General features: G+C 39.5%; 1 protein-coding gene across 3 annotated transcripts in view; it reads left to right on the top strand.

The window, feature by feature from the left end:
* The window catches only part of MSH2 (mutS homolog 2), an 82,095-nt gene that overhangs the window by 34,752 nt on the left and 21,307 nt on the right, over positions 1 to 26,036 (top strand). For 2 of the 3 annotated variants that reach the window (XM_068987931.1, XM_068987927.1), the window contains one exon: positions 13,042 to 13,151. In XM_068987931.1, the coding sequence (XP_068844032.1) occupies positions 13,042 to 13,151 (110 nt within the window). Of the gene's footprint in view, positions 1 to 13,041; positions 13,152 to 19,912; positions 19,934 to 25,075; positions 25,094 to 26,036 lie in introns of all 3 variants that reach the window. The other variant, XM_068987930.1, reaches the window with a different exon arrangement.

Raw genomic sequence — 26,036 nt, 5'->3', positions numbered from 1 at the left:
GTTTTAGGAACTTTACCAGGAACCAGCGGCACAGACCAGCATATATTTTCTGTTACAGAGACTAGCACAGTGTAAAATGATACTCATAACTAATCAGTGAAATCAGAAGAGAAAGTCAGCGTAGGAAAGAAAATTACTATTTTGTCAAAATGACAGTAGTAATAAAGGGAAACAACGGATGTTGTCAGAGAAAGAATTACTTGCAAATAAAGAAATGGGGACAGGTGGCTGTGATTAGCAAAGGGGATGACATGACCAGAGGACCTGAAAAGTAGGAGAGGGCAAGGGTGATGAGGGAGGAAGAGAGGTCAAAAATGTCTTGTGATAAACCGTAATGGGAAAGAATATGAGGAAAAGTATATATATGTATGACTGAGTCACTTTGTTGTTCAGCAGAAATTAACACAGCATTGTAAATCAACTATACTTCATAAAACAAAAAAAACTAATAGGGTGACTGTTGGCAGTGAAGGAATAACAGAGATGCCCTTGTGCTGAAGGCTGTTACTCACAGTGATTGAATTATTTTGTTTACTGTGATTCACTGCACTTCAACTCTTGGTTTCCTTACTAATTTGGTAATATTTTGACTCCAACCTCATATTTGTGTGAATACTATAAACTTTAATTAGCAGCATCTTGCCAACCTTTTTTCCACTTACATGAATTTTTAAATCCATTTCATAAATATATTTAAGGGTGAGATAAAGTTTATTGTACTTAATAAAACTTCTAGACTGGAATTAAAAAGATGAGAAAATAATGTTAAATTAGTCATGGGAAGGTGGGCATAGAATAAATTTTAAAATCTTTGTTAGTTGAAACTCATGCCTTTTTATTACCATATACCAAAATATTTACTGGAACAAGAATGCTAATACTAACTTTATTATTAATTTTCTTTATTTAATTTGTTTTTTGGCTGATCTTTGTTTCTGTTACGTGGGCTCTCTCTAGTTGCTGCGAGAGGGGGCTGATCGTCATTGCCTTGCAGCGGGCTTCTCACGCAGTGGCTTCTCTCGCCGCTGAGCACAGGCTCTAGGTGTGCAGGCTTCAGCAGTGGCAGCACGTGGGCTCCGTAGTTACAGCACATGGACCTAGTTGCTCCACGGCATGTGGCATCTTCCAGGAACAGAGATTGAACCCATGTTCCTGTGTTGGCAGGTAGATTGGTATCCACTGGACCACCAGGGAAGTCCCTAATACTAACTTTATAATTAATTTAGACTTTAGGTTGCTTTTTCTGGTCTTAAACTATTTTGGAAAGTCTGACTGAGTAGATCTATGACCAGTGGCAGGCCTTGGACCTGAGTTAATGTCAGGAGGACACATGTAAAGAAGCACCTCATATGTTATCTGGAACTTCCCTATAGTTCATTTTGATTTTAGTGTTACTTTCATTTAACTTGATTAGAACATCTTAGTGTCTTTTTCTTAATCATTTTGCCAGCCATTTCCAGTTATTTCTTAGTTACATTTAATAAGATGTAAATGATTTGAAAAAGATGTTTACCAATAATTTTGGTGCAACTGCAGCCAGTTTACCTAGCAGCCTCAACTTTGCCACACACTGATCTAGGAAGGTCTTCTTGTGGTGGGAAGCTGGGGGCCTGTGGGGGTGGTTGGCATCTGCCTGTGGTGGATAAGACCAGGCAATTCAAGCATAGGTGCTTAAAGGGGCCTGGCAGGTTACAGATAAATAGTGCAGAATGGTGGGCTGATGAGCTGGGGAAGTCATGGTCTGACTAAAGTGGGCCGCTGCTAGTCAGATCACTGATTATCACTGAATGGGAATTCTGACTGAGGATTTCCCATAAGGGCCCATGTTTCAGTGTCTACTGTGAATTCTTCTCTTTAAACTTTTCTTTGGTGTTCTTTCTGTAAAATGGCCCCAGTCATCTGCCCAGCAGCCTAAGCCTTGGGAATCAGCCTTGCCTCTTGCCCCTCTCTCGTTCCATTCACTCAGTTACCAAGTCCTGTTGGTATCACATCATATGTATTCTTCACCTCAGACACCTCTCCATCCCACTGCCAGCTCCCTCAGTTCAGTTCAGTTCAGTCACTCAGTTGTGTCCAACTCTTGTGACCCCATGAATTGCAGCACGCCAGGCCTCCCTGTCCATCACCATCTCCCAGAATTCATTCAAACTCACGTCCATCGAGTCGGTGATGCCATCCAGCCATCTCATCCTCTGTCATCCCCTCCTCCTCCTGCCCCCAATCCCTCCCAGCATCAGAGTCTTTTCCAATGAGTCAACTCTTCGCATGAGGTGGCCAAAGTACTGGAGTTTCAGCTTTAGCATCATTCCTTCCAAAGAAATCCCAGGGTTGATCTCCTTTAGAACGGACTGATTGGATCTCCTTTCAGTCCAAGGGACTCTCAAGAGTCTTCTCCAACACCACAGTTCAAAAGCATCAATTCTTCGGCGCTCAGCTTTCTTCATAGTCCAACTTTCACATCCATACATGACTACTGGAAAAACCATAGGCTTGACTAGACGGACCTTTGTTGGCAAAGTAATGTCTCTGCTTTTGACTGTGATATCTAAGTTGGTCATAACTTTCCTTCCAAGGAGTAAGCGGCTTTTAATTTCATGGCTGCAGTCACCATCTGCAGTGATTTTGGAGCCCCCCAAAATAAAGTCTGACACTCCCTAGTCCAGGCTATAATCCTTTCTTCCCTGAACTACTGTCAGCCTCCTAATGTTTTTGCTGTCTTTTGCCTTAGCACTCTCTAATCCATTATCTGCTTCAGCCAGCTGTCTTTCTTAATATGTAAATATATTTATATGTAAAAATATAAATGTCACTAGCCCTTCGGGGGTTTTTCACTGGCTATAGGATTGGAGTATGAGCCGAGCCCTCATAGATTGTTGGCTCTGCCTGTCTCTGTCTTTCCTTTCTCTGCTAGTACTCATTGCCAGTGTTTCTTACACTTTTTGACTATGACTCAAAGTAAGGTTGGAGAAGGAAATGGCAGCCCACTCCAGTATTCTTGCTTAGGAAATCCCATGGACAGAGGAGCCTGGTGGGCTATAGTCCATGGGTTGCAAAGAGTTGGACACAACTGAGCAACTAACACTTCCACTTTTCACAGTAAGATACACATTTTCATTTGACTTAGTGCACTCCTATGGGTGTCTCTGTGCACTGTTCAGAAACAAAATTCAACTGAGTAAATTTTAAAGAGCTTACTGGCTTTATTCAACAATTCAAAAACCAGGCAGGAGATAGAAAAGACCTCCATCTGTACAAAATGAAAGACTTGCATAGGCAGAAGGGAGCAGAAACAAGTTAATTTTGGCAAAACAGCTAGCAGGTTATGGTAAGGTTTATTTTCTTTAGGAGGATTGTAGGGGCCTATCAAGCACATTATGTAACTGGTGCTGATCAGGTGATTGCCGATTGACTGGCTTAAAATTCCATTTCTGGGAGAGACGAAACTATAATTAAGGAAGCCTTGATTTGATGACCTGCGACTTAGTATAAGCAACTCCATTTGGGGCCCGTTGTCTTGTTTTTAACAACACATAGACACTGTATGCAGTGTCTATAAAAACTGAAATTATTATGTAATAAATAGTATTAACTGAAGTAATAAATAAAACTTGAAACAAATAGAGTGTACTTTGACCTTTTTTTTCCTTTGAAAAATGCTAAGATTTTTAAATTTTATGTTGGAGAAAGGTCTGCGGTTTGAAAACACAAATTGCATTTGTTTTTTGTCTATTCACGTGAACTTGAACATCCTCTGGACCTCACATACACTGTGCACAGTCATCAGCCTTTGTACTATTCCTTTAGATTCAGACATCTTCCCCCTCTTGTCTCACTTGGCTTTGTTCTCTCCATCTTTTTTTTCAAATGTACTTTCAACCTTTTTTAAAAATAATTTTTTTGCTTTTGGCTGTGCTAGGTCTTTGTTGCTGTGGTGGCGTCTTTTCTCTAGTTGTGGCAAGGGGGGCTTACTCTTCATTTTGGTGCATGGCTTCTCTTGTGGAGAACGGACTCTGGAGCGAGAGGGCTTCAGTAGCTTCGGCTCCCTGGGCTCTAGAGCACAGGCTCAGTAGTTGCACACAGGCTTAGTTGCTCCCTGTCATGTGGGATCCTCCCAGATCAGGGATCGAACCCGGCATTGGCAGGTCGATTCTTTTATCACTGAACCACCAGGGAAGCCCTGTTCTCTTCATCTTGGATTTTCATCTTTACAGTCATTTCTTGGGGTAAGCCAACCTTGTTCCTACCTTTGGGTACTCTCCTGTCCTGATTTTGTTTCCAAAACCTTCCTGTATTTCCCTGTTGTTATTATCCTTGCTTGTCATCCTTTGTAATGAGTTTATCAGAAAAGTACCAACATTTTATTTTGGGGCAATGCACATGTCAAAGTAGTTTTCATTAGTGTTTTTCCCAATAGGAAATTAACTTTTGTTTGTTTTGGCCATGCCATCTGACTTATGAGATCCTTGTTCCTGGACAGGGATTGATCCAGGCCCTGGGTTCAATGAAAGCCCTGAGTCCTAACCACTGAAATGCCAGGGAAAATTAACTGAAATTAATTTTCCCCTGAAAATTAACTTCTCTAAATTCATTAAGGATTGTCTCCTTAGTATTTCTCTCAATCAGTGGCGTGAACATAGGCGAGATGGAGAAAAGTCCCAGAACGGGTGTTAATACACCAGTTAAGGTTTAGATTTAGAAGCTGGCTTGGGTATGAAGAAAGCCTTCTTCAGCGATCAATGCAAAGAAATAGAGGAAAAGAACAGAATGGGAAAGACTAGAGATCTCTTCAAGAAAATTAGAGATACCAAGGGAACATTTCATGCAAAGATGGGCTCGATAAAGGACAGAAATGGTATGGACCTAACAGAAGCAGAAGATATCAAGAAGAGGTGGCAAGAATACACGGAAGAACTGTGCAAAAAAGATCTTCATGACCCAGATAATCACGATGATGTGATCACTAACCTAGAGCCAGACATCTTAGAATGTGAAGTCAAGGGAGCCTTAGAAAGCATCACTACAAACAAAGCTAGTGGAGGTGATGGAATTCCAGTTGAGCTGTTTCAAATCCTGAAAGATGATGCTGTGAAAGTGCTGCACTCAATATGCCAGCAAGTTTGGAAAACTCTGCAGTGGCCACAGGACTGGAAAAGGTCAGTTTTCATTCCAATTCCAAAGAAAGGCAATGCCAAAGAATGCTCAAACTACCGCACGATTGCACTCATCTCACACGCTAGTAAAGTAATGCTCAAAATTCTCCAAGCCAGACTTCAGCAGTACGTGAACCATGAACTCCCTGATGTTCAAGCTGGTTTTAGAAAAGGCAGAGGAACCAGAGATCAAATTGCCAACATCCACTGGATCATGGAAAAAGCAAGAGAGTTCCAGAAAAACATCTATTTCTGCTTTATTGACTATGCCAAAGCCTTTGTGTGGATCACAATAAACTGTGGAAAATTCTGAAAGAGCCACCTGACCACCTGACCTGCCTCTTGAGAAACCTATATGCAGGTCAGGAAACAACACTTAGAACTGGACATGGAACAACAGACTGGTTCCAAATAGGAAAAGGAGTACGTCAAGGCTGTATATTGTCACCCTGCTTTTTTAACTTATATGCAGAGTACATCATGAGAAACGCTGGACTGGAAGAAACACAAGCTGGAATCACGATTGCTGGGAGAAATATCAATAACCTCAGATATGCAGATGACACCACCCTTATGGCAGAAAGTGAAGAGGAACTAAAAAGCCTCTTGATGAAAGTGAAAGAGAGTGAAAAAGTTGGCTTAAAGCTCAACATTCAGAAAATGAAGATCATGGCATCCGGTCCCATCACTTCATGGGAAATAGATGGGGAAACAGTGTCAGACTTTAATTTTTTGGGCTCCAAAATCACTGCAGATGGTGACTGCAGCCATGAAATTAAAAGCCGCTTACTCCTTGGAAGGAAAGTTATGACCAACCTAGATAGCATATTCAAAAGCAGAGACATTACTTTGCCGACTAAGGTCCGTCTAGTCAAGGCTATGGTTTTTCTAGTGGTCATGTATGGATGTGAGAGTTGGACTGTGAAGAAGGCTGAGTGCCGAAGAATTGATGCATTTGAACTGTGGTGTTGGAGAAGACTCTTGAGGGTCCCTTGGACTGCAAGGAGATCCAACCAGTCCATTCTGAAGGAGATCAGCCCTGGGATTTCTTTGGAAGGAATGATGCTAAAGCTGAAACTCCAGTACTTTGGCCACCTCGTGCAAAGAGTTGACTCATTGGAAAAGACTGATGCTGGGAGGGATTGGGGGCAGGAGGAGAAGGGGACGACATCACGGACTCGATGGACGTGAGTCTGAGTGAACTCCGGGAGTTGGTGATGGACAGGGAGGCCTGGCGTGCTGTGATTCATGGGGTCGCAAAGATTCGGACACGACTGAGTGACTGAACTGAACTGAACTGAACTTGGGTATGATTCTAGAAAGTGAAAGTGAAGTCGCTCAGTCATGTCCGACTCTTTGCGACCCCGTGGACTATGGCCCATCAGGTTCCTCCATCCATGGGATTCTCCAGGCAAGAATACTGGAGTGGGTTGCCATTTCCTTCTCCAGGGGAATCTTCCCGACCCAGGGATCGAACCCAGGTCTTCTGCATTGCAGGCAGACGCTTTAGCCTCTGAGCCACCAGGGAAGCCCGATGATTCCAGAGTACATCTTAATGAACCACTTTCTCTTGATAAACTTAGGAGCTTTCAGTGTATCCTGAAATTTGTTGTAATTTTTATCATAGTAAATGGTGATGAAATGTTTGATAGAGATTAAATTATGCTTTGTTTGGGTTGTTACAGAAATGTAAGTACTTAGGCATATTGACCTAAACATTGCAGCAGTTTCTGAGGCACACAACCACACTCTTCTAAAATTTTTCCTTGTGATGAGAACTCTTAGGATTTACCTACTCCTTAATAGTTTTCATATACATCATATAGCAGTGTAAACTATAGTCATCGTGCTGTACATTATATCCATACTGTTTAATTATCTTGTATCTAGAAGTTTGTGCCTTTGGACCTCCTTCCTCCAGTTTTCCTCTCCTCCCAGCCACAAATCTGATCCCTTTATCTTTGCATTATTTTTGTTGTTGTTCTTGTTGTTTTAAGATTTCACAGATAAGTGAGGTCACTGAGTGTCTGTCTTTTTCTGACTCATCTCACTTACTATAATGCCGTCAAGGTCCATTCATACTGAATGGCAGTATTTCCTTGTTTTGTTTTTTAATGGTAGAATAATCGTTCTGTGTATGTGTGTGTATATGTAATCACATTTTCTTTAACCCTTTGTCCATTGGCAGATACTTAGGTTGTTTCCATATATTGGTTATTGTGAATAATGCTGCTTCAAACATGGAGGTGCACATATCTTTTCGGATCAGTGTTTTTGTTTGCTTTGGTTATATTCCCAGGAGTGAAATTACTAGCTCATATGGTAGTTCTGTTTTGTTTTTTTTTTTAATTTAATTTTTATTTATTTGGCTGCACTGTGTCTTATTTGAGACATGTGGGATCTCGTTTCCTGACCAAGGATTGAACCCGGGCCCCACTGCATTAGGAGCTCGGAGTCTTAGCCACTGGACCATGAGGGAAGTTCCACGGTAGTTCTGTTTTTAACTTTTGAGGCTCCTCCATACTGTTTTACATAGTGGCTGCACCAGTTTACAATCTCAACCAAGAGTGCTCAAAATGTTCCCTTTTCTCTCATCCTTACCTTTGTTCTTTGTTATCTCTTGTCTTTTTGATGATGGCCATTCTAATTAATGAGCCTGAAGTGTTATCTCATTGTGGTTTTAATTTTCATTTCCCTAATTTTGAGCTTCTCTTCATGTACCTGTTGGCCATTCATGTATCTACTTTAGTGAAATGTCTGTTCATGACTTTTGCCCATTTTTAAATTGGATTAATTGGGTTTTCTTTTTGCTGTTGAGTTGTGTTAGTTCTTTATCTATTTTGGATATTAATGCCTTATCAAGTAAATGGTTTGCAGATATTTTCTCTCCTTCCATAGGTTGCCTTTTCATTTGTTGATTGTTTCTTTTATTATGCAGGAGCTTTTTGGTTTGATGTAGTCCCTCTTGCTTATTTTTAATTTTATTACTTGTGCTTTGGGTGTTCTATCCAAAAAATCATTGCCAAGACCCATGTCAAGGAGGTTCCCCCCCATGTTTTCTTTTAGAAGTTTTGTGTTTTCAGGTCTTATCCTGTTTAAGTGTTTAATCTATTTTGAGTTAACTTTTGTGAGTGGTGCACTTAAGGGTCTAGTTTCATTCTTGTGAATATCCAGTCTCCCCAGGACTGTTTATTGAAGGCTGTCTTTTCTCCATTGAATATGTAGCTGCATTCTTGAAAATGAAATCTTCAAGGAGTTATGACTTGAATGAATCTTTAGGGACTGACAAACTGGAGTTCTTAGAAACGTTGAATTTGATTACTTAAGACATTCCACATTTTGATACATTTAAGAAGCTAAGAATTATTTCCCTGTGTGATCTTTGTTATCCTTGCTAGATGAGTATTGCATGTATCAGAACTGCTGCTGCTGCTGCTGCTAAGTTGGCTTCAGTCGTGTCCGACTTCGTGCGTCCCCATAGACGGTAGCCCACCAGGCTCCCCCGTCCCTGGGATTCTCCAGGCAAGAACACTGGAGTGGGTTGCCATTTCCTTCTCCAATGCATGAAAGTGAAAAGTGAAAGTGAAGTTGCTCAGTCATGTCCAACTTAGAGACCCCATGGACTGCAGCCTACTAGGCTCCTCCATCCATGGGATTTTCCAGGCAAGAGTACTGGAGTGGGGTGCCATCGCCTTCTCCTATCAGAACTAATGACCAGTGACTGATTGCTTCTTCATCCTTTGCTCCCTTCATAAAATCATTGATTGAGCAGATGGTTGTCAGTTGCCTGCTTTGTGCTGGGCATTGTTCTGGGAAGTACAGTGGTAGATATGACAGATAAAGTCTCTCTTAATGAAGGTTCTGTAATTGTGGAAGAGTAAAGACAGATAAATAAACGAGCAAGAACTTCAGATAGTAATAAGTGCAACAAAGAAAGCATAATATTTTCATGTGATAGAATAACTTGGCTAGGCCAGGAAGACACTAGATATGGTGGTTGAAGATGGCCTCTCCATGGATTTGCTGTCTCAGGTAAATCTCAAATGATGACAAGAGAGCTGATTGTTAAGATATAGGGGAGGCTAGTGGGGGTAGCTAGTATAAGTGCCTACAGCTTGGCTTGTTGAAGGAGTGAAGAGAAGCTAGGGTTGTCAACCATAGAGATGAAGAATAAGGACATTGTTAGAAGGTGAGGCCTTTCTGAGGTTCTTAACATTTTTTATGCTTGGACCCTTTTGACTTCCAATAAAGCCTGTGAACCACTTCTCAGAATAATGTTTTTAAATGCATAAAATAAAACACGTAGAGTTAAATAGGAAGCCGCTTATATTGAAACACACTTATCAAAATATAAAATATTCTTGAGAAATATGTGCTTTTTATTAATGCATTAAAAAACATGGTTTGGGTGAAGTTCTACTTTGAACTAATTAGTTTAAATGTTACTTAAAGTTATCTAGTTATCTCCAAAAACTGATATGAAAATGTTTGGAATTTTAGTTGATTACAAAGACAATAATACTATGTGATTTATTACTTCTGTTAACGTTGGAAGGTACTGATAATACTACTGTGATTTATTACTTACATTAACATTGGAAGAAAATGCTTGATTCCAGTTAGAGGTTATAGAAAATGAAGATGAGATTAATTTCTCTTTGTTTATGTACTACCTTGAATTCAAGGATCTGTGGACCTTTGTTTAAGACTCTAGGATAGATCATGTAGAGCTTTTCAGATTGTGGTAGCTAGTTGAAAATGGAGTATATCGAAAAACTTATGGTGCCCATCAGTTGATGAATGAATAAATAAAATGTGGCCTATCCATACAATTGAATATTGTTCCTCAGTCAAAAGGAATGAAGTACTGATGCATGATACAACATGGGTGAACCTGGAAAGCATTATGCTAAGTGAAAAAAGGCAGTCACAGTGTAATATCCTTTTATATGAAAAGACCAGAAGAAACAAATCCATAGCGTGGAGTAGTGGTTGCCTAGGCTTGAAGGGGTGGCAGGGGTTTGGAGGAAAATTGTAAGTTAATACTAATGGGTACAGGGTTCCTTGTTTCTTTTGAGAGCAGTGACAGTTTGAAAATTGATTGTGGTTGTGATTGCATAAATCTGTGAATATACTGGTAACCATTGAATTGTATACATCAAAATGAAGAATTGTTTGGTATATGAATCATATCTCAATAGAGCTGTTATTTTTTAGTTAAAACCTTAATCAGTTGGTGGGGTGGGAAACCAGCTGAAATTGGCAACTAGGGCTCAGTACAAATTACAAGTAGGGAAAGGAATTCAGGATGCTAGGGAATTCCTTGGCGGTCAAGTGGTTAGGATTCTGAGCTTTTTACTGCTGAGGGCCCAGGTTTGATCCCTGGTCAGGGAACTAATATCTCCCTAGCCATGTGGTGCAGCCAATAGATAGAAAAACTGAGACACGGTGGAGTATTAAGCCATGAAAAGGAATAAAATAATTCCATTTGCAGTGATATCGATGGACCTAGAGATTGTCATATAGAGTGAAGTAAGTCAGAAAGAGAAAGAAAAGTATTGTATAATATCACTTATATGTGAAATCTAGAAAAGTGGTACTGATGAACTTACTTGCAGAGCAGAAGTAGAGTCACAAATGTAGAAAACAAACTCATGGTCATCAAGGAGGAACAGGGCAGGGTGGGATGAGTTGGTAGATTGGGATTGGTATATATACCCAACTGCATTTAAAGTAGATAACTAACGAGAATGTATCATATAGCACAGGGAACTCGGTGCTCTGGGATGAGCTAAATGGGGAGGAAATCCAAAAAAAGAGGGGATATATACGTGTGTGTTACTGATTCGTTTTGCTGTACAACAGAAACTAACTTAACATTGTAAAGCAATTATACTCTGATGTCAATTAATTTATTTAAAAAGATGCTAGTTAGGGCTTGCAGTATAGGGAGCAAGCGAGCAGAGAAGGGACATTAACTCTGAGAAGAGCTACAGCAAGTGGGCCTGTGTGTGAGGGACTAGAGGACATATTCTGAAGTTTGTACAGGTGTTGCTACAGTGATACTGCTTGTGTTTTTTCGGGAAACCTGAACCTTCTTCAAAGTCATGTGGTAGAAAAGAACTTAACAGAAAAAATAGTGATAAGGTAGACCTCAAAATATATGAAAAATTTTAAAAGATTGCTAACAAAAGTGTTAACAAACTTTAATAAAAACAGAAGCCTATTGTAAAACAACTATACTCCAATAAAAATTGAGTAAAAATAGTAGCCTGCATAAATCTCCATTGCATTTGTACCCAGGATCAGCATTAAGTGACTTGAAGCTTTTAAGTTTGGGACTCTTTTTTTTCCCTCCTTTGAGATGCCCTTCAGGGGCATTTACTTCAAATAAAGGTCAGTTTCAACAAAGTTAAAAATCTATACCAGGGAATATACAATTCAGTTAGAAAAAAAAATTTGTTTTAAACACTGGCAGATGTTTCTGTACTCTTCATCTATATTCAGCCTTTCTACATATCTTAATGTAGTAGAAAGTATAATGGTTAAGCCAGCTACTCTGAGGTCACGTAGCTGTTGCCAAGCTTACTCTTTAATTGTGGGAAAGCTTGCCCTTGATCTCTTCAAAACATTGGTGGTCTGGAGGAGAAATCATCTGTGAATCTGTGCTAGCACCATGTTTTGCTGCCACCATTCCCCTCTTAACCCATCGCATGTGAGCTGATTCAGACTGAAGAACCAGACATTGTAGCACAACAGACATTATGTGGGCAAAGTGTTGTTTATAGACTGTCTAAATAATGGTTCACACATATGTACTATTTTCTAAATATGTCTAGAGACTGTTGTGGTTAATAATAATAAATGAATTCTCATAATCGCTGGACTGCCATCGTAGCTTTTTCATCATCTTCCCAAGAGCTTCCCCTACTTCTGTGAAGGCTGGTAACTACTGCTTTGGAGTGAAATGTAGTATTAAGTCTCAGGTACTGTATATACTAAGTGTTGTGTGTGGTGGTCTTACTCTTGCATCTCCTGGGTAGCTGCTGTTACCACTTCCGTTGCAATAGAGAAGGAAAAGGTGGCTTCAGGTCACAGAGCCAGTAAGTGTGAGAGCAGGGCTTGGCTCCCAGCTCTCTACTCAGGCCTTTCAAGCTGTAGATCCTGTTGCTTCACTTACTCCTCCTCACATGGTTCCCCAGCGTGTGCTCTTAAACAACATCAAGCAAAGTTCCAGTGTAAATACGTGACTTGATTTAGCCTCTGTTAATTGGAACACTGTATTACTAACGGAAATTAGGGATTTATAAGGTAAGTTAGAGATACTTTATTTTAATAACGTTGACTTGGGATTGTTAAATCTGCAAGGAAACACAGTTCATTTGGTTGTAATTAATGTCTCGTTTCTGTATATAGCACCGCTTATGAAGGAGATTACAGACTTGTGGGGGCTTCCCTTGGGGCTCAGTTGGTAAAGAATCCACCTCCAATGCAGGAGACCTTGGCTCAGTCCCTGGGTTGGGAAGATTTCCTGGAGAAGGGAAAGGCTATCCACTCTAGTATTCTGGCCTAGAGAATCCCATGGACTCTACAGTCCATGGAGTCGCAGAGTCGGACACGACTGAGAGACTTTGACTCGCTCACTCACAGACTTGTGGGGGAGGCACAGTTTTATTAGTAGAGAGTTGTGAGTGCCAGACCATCTCCCTTTCCATATAAGTCCTAAACACGTTTGAATTAAGGTATCCTACTAAGTAGTAACTTCAGAGATCTGCTACACAGTTTGTGCTTTTTGGGATCAAACGCTGCTCATTATAATCAGATTTTTATGATTTGTAGTTTTGCATTTTAAAAAATAGGACCTACTTATTTACTTTTCTTTTTCTTTTAGGAAAACATCAGGCATTGTTGCTGGCAGTTTTTGTGACTCCTCTTATTGATCTTCGTTCTGACTTCTCCAAGTTTCAGGAAATGATAGAAACAACTTTAGATATGGATCAGGTATGCAATATACTCTTTAAAACAGGCACCAAAATAATTTTTAAAAGCAAAGACACATCAGAAAACTTCTCCAGATTTCTCTTATTAGTGTTGAATTGTAGCACTTGCAGGGCACTTTTGAGGCAGTGGATGTAAGAATGAGTGATGAGAAAAGGTTTTTAAAATTTATTTTTTAATAAAAATCATTTCAGTGGATAAAAATTAAGAAAGGTTAACAGAGGAAGTGAATATTGGGCATAAGTGCCCTGTTTAAAGGAAATTTGATAAATAAAAGATTTCACATTTGCAAGCTGAGTTTTAATTCCAAGAAAGAAGGAAAGTTATAATCATTGAAAAGGGACAGGGTATAGAGGTAAATATGGAAAATAAGAGATGTCAGCTTCTCTTGTTTATTTCCACATAGGGAAGGTCTTTGGGGGAGGAGGTAAAGAGTGAATGTATCTCTAGTAGTCATTATATACTGAAAAGTTAACCATGACTCTGCATACTAATAGTGTGAAATTTTTCTACACTGAATTTCCTGTTAAACGTGATCATGCAAGGAATACATGCTTCAGTTCAGTTCAGTCTCTCAGTCTTGTCTGACTCCCTGCAACCCCATAGACAGCAGCATGCCAGGCTTCCCTGTCCATCACCAACTCCTGGAACTTACTCAAGCTCATGTCCATCAAGTTGGTGATGCCATCCAACCATCTCATCCTCTGTCGTCCCTTTCTCTTCCTGCCTTCAGTCTTTCCCAGCATCAGGGTTTTTTCAAATGAGTCAGTTCTTCGCATCAGGTGGCCAAAGTATTGGAGCTTCAGCTTGCAGTCGAAGGAACTGCAAGGAGATTGAACAGCTCAGTTGGTAAAGAATATGTGCTTACATTATTCTTATTAAATGATAGATTCTTTGCATTCTTCTTAATAACTAAATTAACTGGAGTTAACACGTGACAGATGTGATGCTGATTTAATTTTTTGTTGGATAATTAACTGAGATTTAAAATACTAAACCACATTTACTCTATGCTTTTTAGATTTTAGAAGCGAAAGGGAAGGAGTGTGTGTGTGTATAGGTATAAATGCTTCTTTTCTGGTACTATTTTGTCAGTAATAGGGCAGTCTTTTCCATTTACTTGTAGGTTAAACAATTAGAAAACTTGCATCATTTTCATCCATTGTTCAGGAAGACTTGTGTTTTAGTTCTTGTTTCTTCTGTAATATCACTTTTAGTGGAATGATTTTAGGTACACAATTTTTAGATCATTGGGAGCCTAGCAGTCTGTTTTATGTTTTAACAAGCCCACCAGGTGATTCTGATACATGCTTAAGTTTGAGGCCCACATTTTTAATGCATGGAGGTAGTGGCTTAGAAGTTTCTAGTAAAGGTGGCCACAAAGGGCAGAATCAGTTGTAGTATTTCAGCAGAGCTTTGCCTGACCTCAAGGGTTTTTCAAGTGTGGAAACATCTATAATGACACGGAAAAGTTCAATTCTTGCTTTCCCATCTCTCTGTTTTAGTCAGAGTGTTGTTGATCATCAAGATCTACACATTTATTTTCTTTCATTTAAAGGAATGTTTACAAATATCCAACTCTCCCCAGTCATAGGTGAGGCCACATCCTTAGCTGTGGGGGAGAAGGGGGCATCAGTATCCAGATGTCTAAAATCTTTGGATTTTAGGAACACGTGAGTGTGTGAGACTGTGTGTGTTTGTATATGTGTCTGTGTAGGCATCAATGCTTCTTTTCTGGAATGATTTCTTAGTGACAGGGCAATCTTTTCCATTTATTTGGGGGTTAGTGTTCTTGAGGAAATTTTCCAGAAAGATATTTAAAGTACCAGGATACAAATGTGTAAAATGCTTTTCTTTATTTGATGTTTTCCTCCTTATAAATGGAACACATAATATTAGAACAAGAGAAACAAAATGATACAGGGAAATACAAAGGCAAAAATTACCATCTTTGATCTTTCTCCTTCCCTCTTTTCAGATGAACAGTGTTAATAGCTGGTGTTCTTTCTTCGGCTCCATTATATTTGCCTTATTGTGGATTAAGGATTTTTCACTTTGATCTGAAATACTTGACACATACCTGTTAAACTTGAATTTGCTGTGACTGTAAAATAGTAGTCAGTGTCAGTTCTTGAATGATGCTGCCGGAAGAGCATTTAAAGATTTTATAAACGTCTGGAAGGAGTGAGTCAGAAAGGAAAACAGTGCAATAACTGGATATAGACTGGAAAAAGAGAGATCATTTGTCCTAATTTCATTGCTATCAAAGAAGTCCCAGTTTTTAGATCTGAAGATGGAATATTAAGTAGTTAACTGTCGGGGAAGAAAAACTTGTCTTCTTTTAGGTTCACTGTGTGTTGCCGTTCAGTCTCTCCGTCGTGTCTGACTCTTTGCAACAACGTGGACTGCAGTACTCCGGGCTTTTCTGTCCTTCACCATTTCCCAGAGCTGGCTCAAACTCATGTCTATCGAGTTGGTGATGCCATCCCACCATCTTCTCCTCTGTCATCCCCTTCTCCTCCTGCCTTCAGTCTTTCCCAGCATCAAGGGCTTTTCCAGTGAGTTGGCTCTTCACATCAGGTGGCCAAAGTATTGAAACTTCAGCCTCAGCATTGATTTCCTTTAGGATTGACTGGTTGGATCTCCTTGCAGTCCAAGGGACTAAGAGTCTTCTCCAGCACCACAGTTCAGAAATTGAAAAGCATCAATTCTTTAGCGCTCAGCCTTCTTTATGGTTCAGCTTTCACATCCATACATGACTACTGGTAAAACCATAGCTTTGACTGTAATAGGACCTTGGCAAAGTATTGTCTTTGCTTTTTAACACATTGTCTAGGTTTGTCATAGCTTTTCTTCCAAGGAGCGAGTGTCTTTTAATTTCATGGCTGCAGTCACCATCTGCAGTGATTTTGGAGCCCAAGAAAATAAAGTCTGTCATTGTTTCCATTGTCTCCCCATCTGTTTGCCATGAAGTGATGGGACCGGATGCCATGATCTTAGTTTTTTGAATGTTGAGTATTAAGCCAGCTTTTTCACTCACCTCTTTCACTTTTATCAGGAGGCTCTTTAGTTCTTCGCTTTCTGTCATAAAGGTGGTGTCACCTGCCTGTCTGAAGTTATTGATTTTTCTCCCAGCAGTCTTGATTCCAGCTTGTGCTTCATCCAGCCTGGCATTTCGCATGATGTACTCTAACATGTAAGTTAAATAAGCAAGATGACAATATACAGCCTTGACATACTCCTTTCCCAATTTTGAACCAGTCCATTGTTCCATGTCTGGTTCTGTCTGTTGCTTCTTGACCTGCACACAGGTTTCGCAGGAGGCAGATAAGGTGGTCTGGTACTCCCATCTCTTTAAGAATTTTCCACAGTTTGTTGTGGTCCACACTGTCAGAAGCTTTAGCATAGTCAGTGAAGCAGAAGATGTTTTTCTGAAATTCTTTTTTCTATGATCCAGCGGATATTGGCAATTTCATCTCTGGTTCCTCTGCCTTTTCTAAATCCAGCTTAAACATCTGGAAGTTCTTGGTTCAGTTCAGTTCAGTCGCTCAGTTGCGTCCTACTCTTTGCGACCCCATGGGCTGCAGCATGCCAGGCCTCCCTGTCCATCACCAACTCCTGGAATTTACTCAAACTCATGTGCATTGAGTCAGTGATGCCATTTAACCATCTCATGCTCTGTCGTCCCCCTCTCCTCCTGCTTTCAATCTTTCCCAGCATCAGGGTCTTTGCTAATGAGTCAGTTCTTTGCATCAGGTGGCCAAAGTGCTGCTTCCAATGAATATTTGGGACTGATTTCCTTTAGGATGAACTGGTGGATCTCCTTGCAGTCCAAGGGACTCTCAAGAGTCTTCTCCAACACCATGGTTCAAAAGCATCAATTCTTCGGCGCTCAGCTTTCTTCACGGCCCAACTCTCACATCCATACATGACCACTAGAAAAACCATAGCCTTGACTAGATGGACCTTTGTTGGCAAAGTAATGTCTCTGCTCTTCAATATGCTATCTAGGTTGGTCATAACTTTCCTTCCAAGGAGTAAGCATCTTTTAATTTCATGGCTGCAGTCACCATCTGAGGGACTTTGGAGCCCAGAAAAAATAAAGTCTGTCCTTTTCCAGTCCTGTGGCCACTGCTGAGTTTTTCAAATTTTTGGCATATTGAATGAAGCACTTTAACAGCATCATGTTTTATAATTTGAAATAGCTGGGATTTCATCACCTCCACTAGCTTTGTTTGTAGTGATGCTTCTTTCTAAGGCCCACCTGACTTCGTATTCCAGGATGTCTGGCTCAAGTGAGTGAGCACACCATCGTGGTTATCTGGGTCGTTCAGATCTTTTTTGTATAGTTCTGTGTATCTTGCCACCTCTTCTTAATATCTTCTGCTTCTAAGTCCATACCATTTCTGTCCTTTATCGAGTGCATCTTTGCATGAAATGTTCCCTTGGTATCTCTGATTTTCTTGAAACAATCTCTAGTCTTTCCCATTCTATTGTTTTCCTCTATTTATTTGCATTGTTCACTTAGAAAGGCTTTCTTATCTCTATTTGCTGTTCTTTGGAACTCTGCATTCAGATGGATATCTTTCCTTTTCTCCTCTGCCTTTCACTTCTCTTCTTTTCTCAGCTATTTGTAAGGCCTTCTCAGACAACCATTTTGCCTTTTTGCATTTCTTTTTCTTTGGGATGGTTTTGATCACCATCTCCTGTACAGTGTTACAAACCTCTGTCCATAATTCTTCAGGCACTCTGTCTATCAGATCTAGTCCCTTGAATCTATTTGTCACTTAGACTGTATAATCAATTGTAAAGGATTAGATTTCGGTCATACCTGAATGGTCTGGTGGTTTTCCCTACTTTCTTCAATTTAAGTCTGAATTTTGCAATAAGGAGTTCATGATCAGAGCCACAGTCAGCTCCCGGTCTTGTTTTTCCTGACTGTATGCTGCTGCTGCTGCTAAGTCACTTCAGTTGTGTCTGACTCTGTGCGACCCCATAGACGGCAGCCCACCAGGCTCCGCCATCCCTGGGATTCTCCAGGCAAGAACACTGGAGGGGATTGCCATTGCCTTCTCCCCTGACTATATAGAGCTTCTCCATCTTTGGCTGCAAAGAATCAATCTGATTTCGGTATTGACCATTTGGTCATGTCCATGTGTAGAGTCTTCTCTTGTGTTGTTGGAAGAGGGTGTTTGCTATGACCAGTGTGTTCTCTGGCAAAATTCTGTTAGCCTATGCCCTGCTTCATTTTGTACTCCAAGGCCAAACTTGTCTGTTACTCCAGGTATCTCTTGACTTCCTACTTTTGCATTCCAGTCCCCTGTGATGAAAAGGACATCATTTTTTGGTGTTACTTCTAGAAGGTCTTGCAGGTCTTCATAGAACTGTTCAACTTCAGCTTCTTCAGCATTAGTGCTTGGGGCATAGACTTGGCTTACTGTGGTATTGAATGGTGTGCCTTAGAAGCGAAACAAGATCATTCTGTCCATTTTGAGATTGCACCTAAGGACTGCAAAACCAGATGAGCAAGAGCACAGATTTTGAGTTCACAGAAAAATATTAATTAAGGAAGCTGTTAGAATTTGGGACTTGTATCCTATCTTAGTAGGGAAGGGGGAGAGGGAGAAAGGGCACTGACTGACTGGAAAGCAAATGGCTTTTAGGGCAGATGAGTGAGCTCTTTGGAGAACAGATGGAAGATATGATAGTTTTGACTTCCCTGGTTGTGAAACTCTGTGAGAGAGGACTTGACAGTTGAGTTTTTTGGGGTGCTCTGCTGTTATGGAAATAACGGGGCTCAGAAACAAAGTCTACTCTCATACTTTTGTCTCAGTATAATTTTTATGCCACAGTGATACATTGTGGACCCCTTCGACATTAAGTTCTTTGCCAGTAAGATGTGAGTTGTGGATTTCCTTTTTTTTTTTTCTGAGTAGATTATTTGAGGTTAAACTTAGTATCAGTTAGGACTCGTATTTTTTTGCAGGTAATCTGAACTCAGTACATCTTGGCTCATAGGGTTGCTTTTATTCAGAAGCTCTGTGAGCTCATCAAAGAACTTCATTTCTTGATCTTTTCTATTATTTTATGATTTAAATTTTAACCTAAGGCTGGTTTCTCTTTTGGCTCTAAGATGGCTACCTACCAGTAGAAGTTCATGCCATATTCCAAGAAAGATTCCTGCAGTTTGCCTTGATGGGACTATTTAAGCAGTGAGTGTGGCCAGAGAATGTGATGATGGGCCTAAGATAACTAAGGGTACGTTATTTCTCTAGCTGGAGGCACACAAAGTAAGAGCGCTGCTGGGACGGGGGAAGGAGGGGAGTAACTGTCATGAGACCACCAGGAGTGTCTCCTAAGATTCTGCCCTGCAGCTGTAGACTTTCATGCTTTATAGTATGATACTGTCTTTTAAATAAAGCAGATTCCTAGTTAAAACCTGTCTAGAGTCTCTAGGGAGGTGACTTACTATAATATCTTCTTTATTCTCAGTTACAAACTTTTAAACTTAGCTTGGGTTATAAGGTGATTCCAACCCTTCACTGTCATTGTGGATATTTGTGATGAGTTTAGGCATTTCAATTACATGACTCAGAACCACTTTGAGAGAAACCTCAAGAGAATATCAGTCATTTTATGTATGATTTCATATTTTCTAGCTGTGCACTTAGGAATTCATGTGATGAGGGGAGCAGTCGTTTATGTGAATGGTTGGGTTACTTTTTATCTTTTCCTAGGCTTAGCTTTTTACATAAATACATCAGTTGTTTTTGTGGCTGCTTTCCGTAAATTTTATGGAATGATTTTCCGTTTTTGAAGTAAATTGTAGAGCAAAACTACCATAAAGCAGGGTTCAAAAATAACAATGATTTTTCACAAAAAGTAAACAATGTTAGTTTATTGGGTGATTCAGTGGAATGTATGAAATTTTTAAACCTTTCTGTGTGTATTTGGACCATTTTATCTTTGAATCTTAGTTTTCACATATACTCCTTACTGATATTTCATCTTGGAAAAGTAATGACTTTAGATAAATTTTTATTGAAAATACTGGGACAAAAAGTTGAAATCGTTTTTAATAAGCCACAGTTGAATAGCTCTGATATAACTATATCATTGTAGAGTATATAGAAGTTTTAAAGATACTGTATTTTATATGCAGTATACTTTAAAGGTTTTATACTTGAGAATGAAAAAGAAATATAAAAAAAGGAAGTATTCCTATTCTCCCACCTAGAATTAACTGTCAGAACCTATTGGCATTTTTTCTTATAGTTCTACTTTAAAAAACACGGGACTAGGGGATGTCCTGGAGAAGGCAATGGCAACCCACTCCAGTACTCTTGCCTGGAAAATCCCATGGACAGAGGAGCCTGGTGGGCTGCAGTCCATGGGGTCGCTAAGAGTCAGACATGACTGAGCGACTTCACTTTCATGAATTGGAGAAGGAAATGGCAAGCCACTCCAGTGTTCTTGCTTGGAGAATCCCAGGGATGGCGGAGCCTGGTGGGGTGCCATCTATGGGGTCACACAGAGTCAGACACGACTGAAGTGACTTAGCAGCAGCAGCAGCAGGGGACGTCCCTCTTGGTCCAGTGGTTAAGACTCCCTGTTTCCAATGCTGGGGGCGCAGGTTTGATTCCTGGTCAGGAAACTAACATCCCTCATGCCTCATGGCCAAAAAATAAAAATAAAACACTGTTTTTATAAAACCGATACCTATATAAAGCATTCACACAATGCAGAAAGGAAGAGAGATGGAAGTTAAAATATCTCCCACATCTATCACCCAGAAATGACTGTTATTAAAATTAGTCTGTTCTCAAGTATGAGCAGGATTGAAGGTTTAGAGAATAGACATTGAAATTTTGCATTTTAATCCCTTACAATAAAGTACTGTCCTATTCAATATCCTAGTAGTGCCCCCATTGAGACATAGCTAATGGTCTTTTTATGGTTATGTGCAGACAGATGCATAGATAAATTAGAGCAGGAAACTCATACTGTAAATGTAACTTTTAATTTTAAAAGGGTCTAACCTAATGGCTTTTAGTGTAATAACAATAAAAAATTACTGGAGGGAATTATTTAGCTTCAGTTGAATGATTTTTCACCATAAGTGAGGGAAAATAATCTAAAACATAGGTTAAAGAAACTTAAATTAGAAAAATATGAAAAGATTGAAGTTTCTTTGACAAACATGCTTCAGTTTTGGAGTATTAATTACCTGCCCTGAAAGTTGAGCAATTAACCACTCACTCATATATGCTTCTACAGAACTCCCTTTATACCTCTTGGTTTTTAATAGTTTTATTTTTGCACTGGCCAGGTCTAAAATATGCATATGTCTGCAGCCTTAATTCCAATTTCCAGGCTTTTTAATGTTCATTTTTATTTGTAAATGATTTCAGTGCTCATCATGTTCTTTTACCATGGGTTCTTCATTCCTGTGTTTTAAAATGCTTAATTTGACTTTTATTTGGCCAGATTTGTTTTTCAGGTATTTTTTGTTTAAGTTGATGAATATTATTATAGGCCTTGAATTTCTTCATGCTTGATAACCATATCTGTCTTTTAGCTTTATTCTCAAACAAATCTTTATTATAATTCAGTTCAGTTCACTCGCTCAGTCGTGTCTGACTCTTTGCGACCCCATGAATTGCAGCACGCCAGGCCTCTCTGTCCCTCACCAACTCCAGGAGTTCACCCAAACTCACGTTCATTGAGTCAGTGATGCCATCCAGCCATCTCATCCTCTGTCGTCCCCTTCTCCTCCTGCCCCCAATTCCTCCCAGCATCAGAATCTTTTCCAGTGAGTCAACTCTTCACACGAGGTGCCCAAAGTTTTGGAGTTTGAGCTTTAGCATTATTCCTCCAATGAATACCCAGGACTGATCTCCTTTAGAATGGACTGGTTGGATCTCCTTGCAGTCCAAGGGACTCTCAAGAGTCTTCTCCAACACCACAGTTCAAAAGCATCAATTCTTTGGTGCTCAGCTTTCTTCATAGTCCAACTCTCACATCCATACATGACCACTAGAAAAACCATAGCCTTGACTAGACAGACCTTAGCCGGCAAAGTAATGTCTCTGCTTTTGAATATGCTATCTAGGTTGGTCATAACTTTCCTTCCAAGGAGTAAGCGTCTTTTAATTTCATGGCTGCAATCACCATCTGCAGTGATTTTGGAGCCCCCCAAAATAAAGTCTGCCACTGTTTCCACTGTTTCCCCATCTATTTCTCATGAAGTGATGGGACCGGATGCCATGATCTTCGTTTTCTGAATGTTGAGCTTTAAGCCAACTTTTTCACTCTCCTCTTTCACTTTCATCAAGAGGCTTTTTAGTTCTTCTTCACTTTTTGCCACAAGGGTGGTGTCATCTGCATATCTGAGATTATTGATATTTCTCCCAGCAATCTTGATTCCAGCTTGTGCTTCTTCCAGCCTAGCGTTTCTCATGATGTTCTCGGCATAGAAGTTAAATAAGCAGGGTGACAATATACAGCCTTGATGCACACCTTTTTGTATTTGGAACCAGTCTGTTGTTCCATGTTATAATTAGTGCTTTCTTAAAACTTCCAGGGTGCATCACTATTTTCTGACATTCGGAAGATAGTGAATGTCTGTTACCACTTTGATTTACAACTGCCCCCTCCTCCCCACCCACCTCTCCATCCCCACATTTCAGGTGATCTGCTCTTCCTGCCTGGATGTCTGAAAAATTCCTCATTCCTATTCTCTTTTCTTCACCCCTTAACTTTCCCTGCTTCCACCTCCCCCCTTTCCTTTGTCTGGCCTCCCGTGCCTCGACCCCTGTTTCCTTCCTTTTCTCTTCCAACCCCTGTCTTTCCTTCCCCCTCTTTCTGTCCACATCCTTTCTCCTGTCAATTTTTCCATTCACTTTCCTCCTTTTTGAGGTGTTTAAAAATCTTAACATTTAATTAGGAAATACTTGTCTAGTATACTAATAGTATGCTCACTACAAAGTCCTATTTCATACATCCCTCCACAGAATTATGTGCTATCCTGGAACTGGTGTTTTTTGTTATAATTTTCATCCATTTCATTACTATAATTTCTAAACTTTATAAATAATATTGTCTTATCAATATTTTGATTGAAATTGCATTTAATTTAGTGATTAACTTAGGGGAGAATCAACATCATTACAACATTGAGTCTTTCTATCCATGAATATTATATTTTTCCCTTTTTTTTCTTTCCAGTGATTACATTTTTGGAGAGTAATTTACATAAAAATTTTAAAAGCGTATTATTCATTGGTATTTAGCACGTTTTCATTGTTGTGCAGCCACTACCACTTAGTTCTAAACTATTTTCCATTACTACCAAACCAGTTTCCTTAGTTGCTGCAACCACTGACCTACTTTTCATCTCTGCTGACTTGCCAATTCTAGACATTTATAAACGGAATCATACAATATGTAGCCTTTTGTGACTGGCTTCTTTTATGACCAGTAATGTACCATTGTATGGGTATACCATGTTTTGTTTCTCTAGTCGCTTGTAGATGGACATGTAGGTTGTTTCCACTTTTTGGCTAGCAGGAATAGTATGCATTGGAACAGTCGTATACAACTATTTGTTCTGTTCTTTTAGATATATAGCTAGGAGTGAAATTGCTGAGTCATATGGTAATTTTATGTTTAACTTTTTGAGGAATCACTGCACTGTTCTCCCTGGTCCCTTTACCACTTAAAATTCCTACCGGCAATGTATGAGGATTCCAGTTTCTACACATTCTTGCTAACACTTGTGGGTGTTTTTTTTTTGTTTTTTTCTTCATTGTCGTAGTAGCCATCCTAGTTAGTAATGAAGTTATATTTCACTGTGGTTTTGATTTGCATTTCCCTAGTATCTGAAGGTAAGCATCTTTTCTTATATTTGTTGACCATTTTGTATGTTTGGAGAAATGTCTTATTCCGATTTTTTGCTCACTTTTAAATTGGGTTGTTTGCCTTTGAATTATGGATGGGACATGTTCGCTCAGTTGTGTCCAACTCTTTGTGACCCCATGGACTATAGCCTGCCAGGCTCCTCTGTCCATGGGATTTTCCAGGCAAGAATACTGGAGTGGGGTGCCATTTCCTTCTCCAGAGGATCTTCCCAACCCAGGGATTGACCTGCATTGCAGGCAGACTCTTTACCATCTGAGCCACCAGGGAAGCTCATTGAGTTATGAATTCTATTTATATTCTGAATACTAAACCCTTTTTCTAGGAGATCAAGTTGGAACCCACTTTTGGACACAGAGTTTGTTTCTGAGTTTTCCAGTTGCCAAAAGTTGTTCATAGTGATTGCTTATTATTTTTAAAAGCACTGCTGTATTTGCAGGCAGAGTTCCTGTTTATTTTTAATATAATTTGTGCCTCTGATATTCTATCTTTGCATAGCCTGTTTATTTTAGAGGATCAACTTTTGACTTTTAAATCCTCCCTGTACCTTTGGGTTGTTTTGTTTTTCATTAATTTCCAGTCTTATATATATATTTCATCTATTTTTGATGTCTTTCAGCCTCTATTTTTCTAGCCTTTTTTAGTAAGCAATTAAGGTTATAGTTTTCTATGTGTTGTTTTAGCTGAATGCATCCCATATGTTTTGAGAGGTATTATTTCTTACTCAGTTTTGAGTCATTTATTCCCATCATCACTTGTTCTTTGATTTGTCATTTGTTTAGAAAGTTTTTAAATTTATAAGCTTGGTATGTGTCAATTTCATAAAATTCTCCATGTATTCGTGGATTATAAGTGCTCCCTAATTTTGGTTGCAGAGTTTTCTATATGTCCATTAAGTAAAACTTTAGTTGTTTTGTTCGCATTATCTGGATACTTGCTAACATTTAATCTGCTGAGTTACTAAGAGAAATGTGAAGAAATTTTCCTTCTTATGTTTTCAAGGCACAGAGCTGTTATTTTTTTCTGCAGTGAATTGAGTCTTCAGGGACACTTTCATAATAGTCATCCTATTATTATGTAATGTTTTTTGCCTTAGATATATTTTGTCTGATAATAAGAAAGCAATGCCAATCCTTATTTTTTGTTTTTTACATAGTATATCTTTTTCAATCCTTTGTGAGTTTTTTTGGTTTAGGTAAACCTTATAGATGCGTTTTATTTATTTCAAAGTGTAATTTGATAATCTTTTTTTTAAGGGGCAGTTTGGATTTACTTCTACCAAATTATTTTGTGATTCCTATTCTTCCTGGTTCCCCTTACCCACTCTTTCTTTCTTTTATATTGATTGGATTTTAAAAATTCCCATTTGTTTCCCCTCATGCTCCTCCATCCTATCAAACACGCACTGGTTTGAAGTTATTTACAAACTTTTTTTTTTAATGTGTATACGTAACTCATGAAAGTGAAAAACCTGTCAGCATGTTTTTACATCTCCCCTCAAATATCAGGACCTTAGAATACCTTAGATCAGCTAACATTTCTTCATTATTGGCTGATCCTTTATTTCTGTCTTTATGCCCCTTGGATTTCCACTGTTTATAGTCAGTGTTCGGTTTAGATTTACCTGTATGCTTATCATTTTTGTTGCTATTCATTCCTTCTTCCTGGATGTTCTTTAGGTGTTCCTTTGTTGCGGGGGCGGGGGGGGGAGTGGGGGGGGCGGCTGTTAGTCAGATTTTGTTTGTTGGAACCCACTGTTGGACAGAGTAGGAAAAGGAGCCAATATCTGGAAACAAGGTGGGTCAACAGCACAGTGGTGCAAGCCAAAGGACTGTGCAAGAACAAGGGTGAAGCCCAGGGCTAGGTTGCTCGTGAAGTGTGTTTTTACTGGGTGTGCAGTTTCACACTGACGGCTGCTTTTCTTCAGTGCTTGTGAAATTGTGTTGCACGGTCCTTTGGCTTGCACTATTT

This window comes from Capricornis sumatraensis, chromosome 1, assembly GCF_032405125.1.
Source record: "Capricornis sumatraensis isolate serow.1 chromosome 1, serow.2, whole genome shotgun sequence".
NCBI classification, from domain to species: Eukaryota; Metazoa; Chordata; class Mammalia; order Artiodactyla; family Bovidae; genus Capricornis; species Capricornis sumatraensis.
This window is presented reverse-complemented; position numbering and strand designations above follow the sequence as displayed.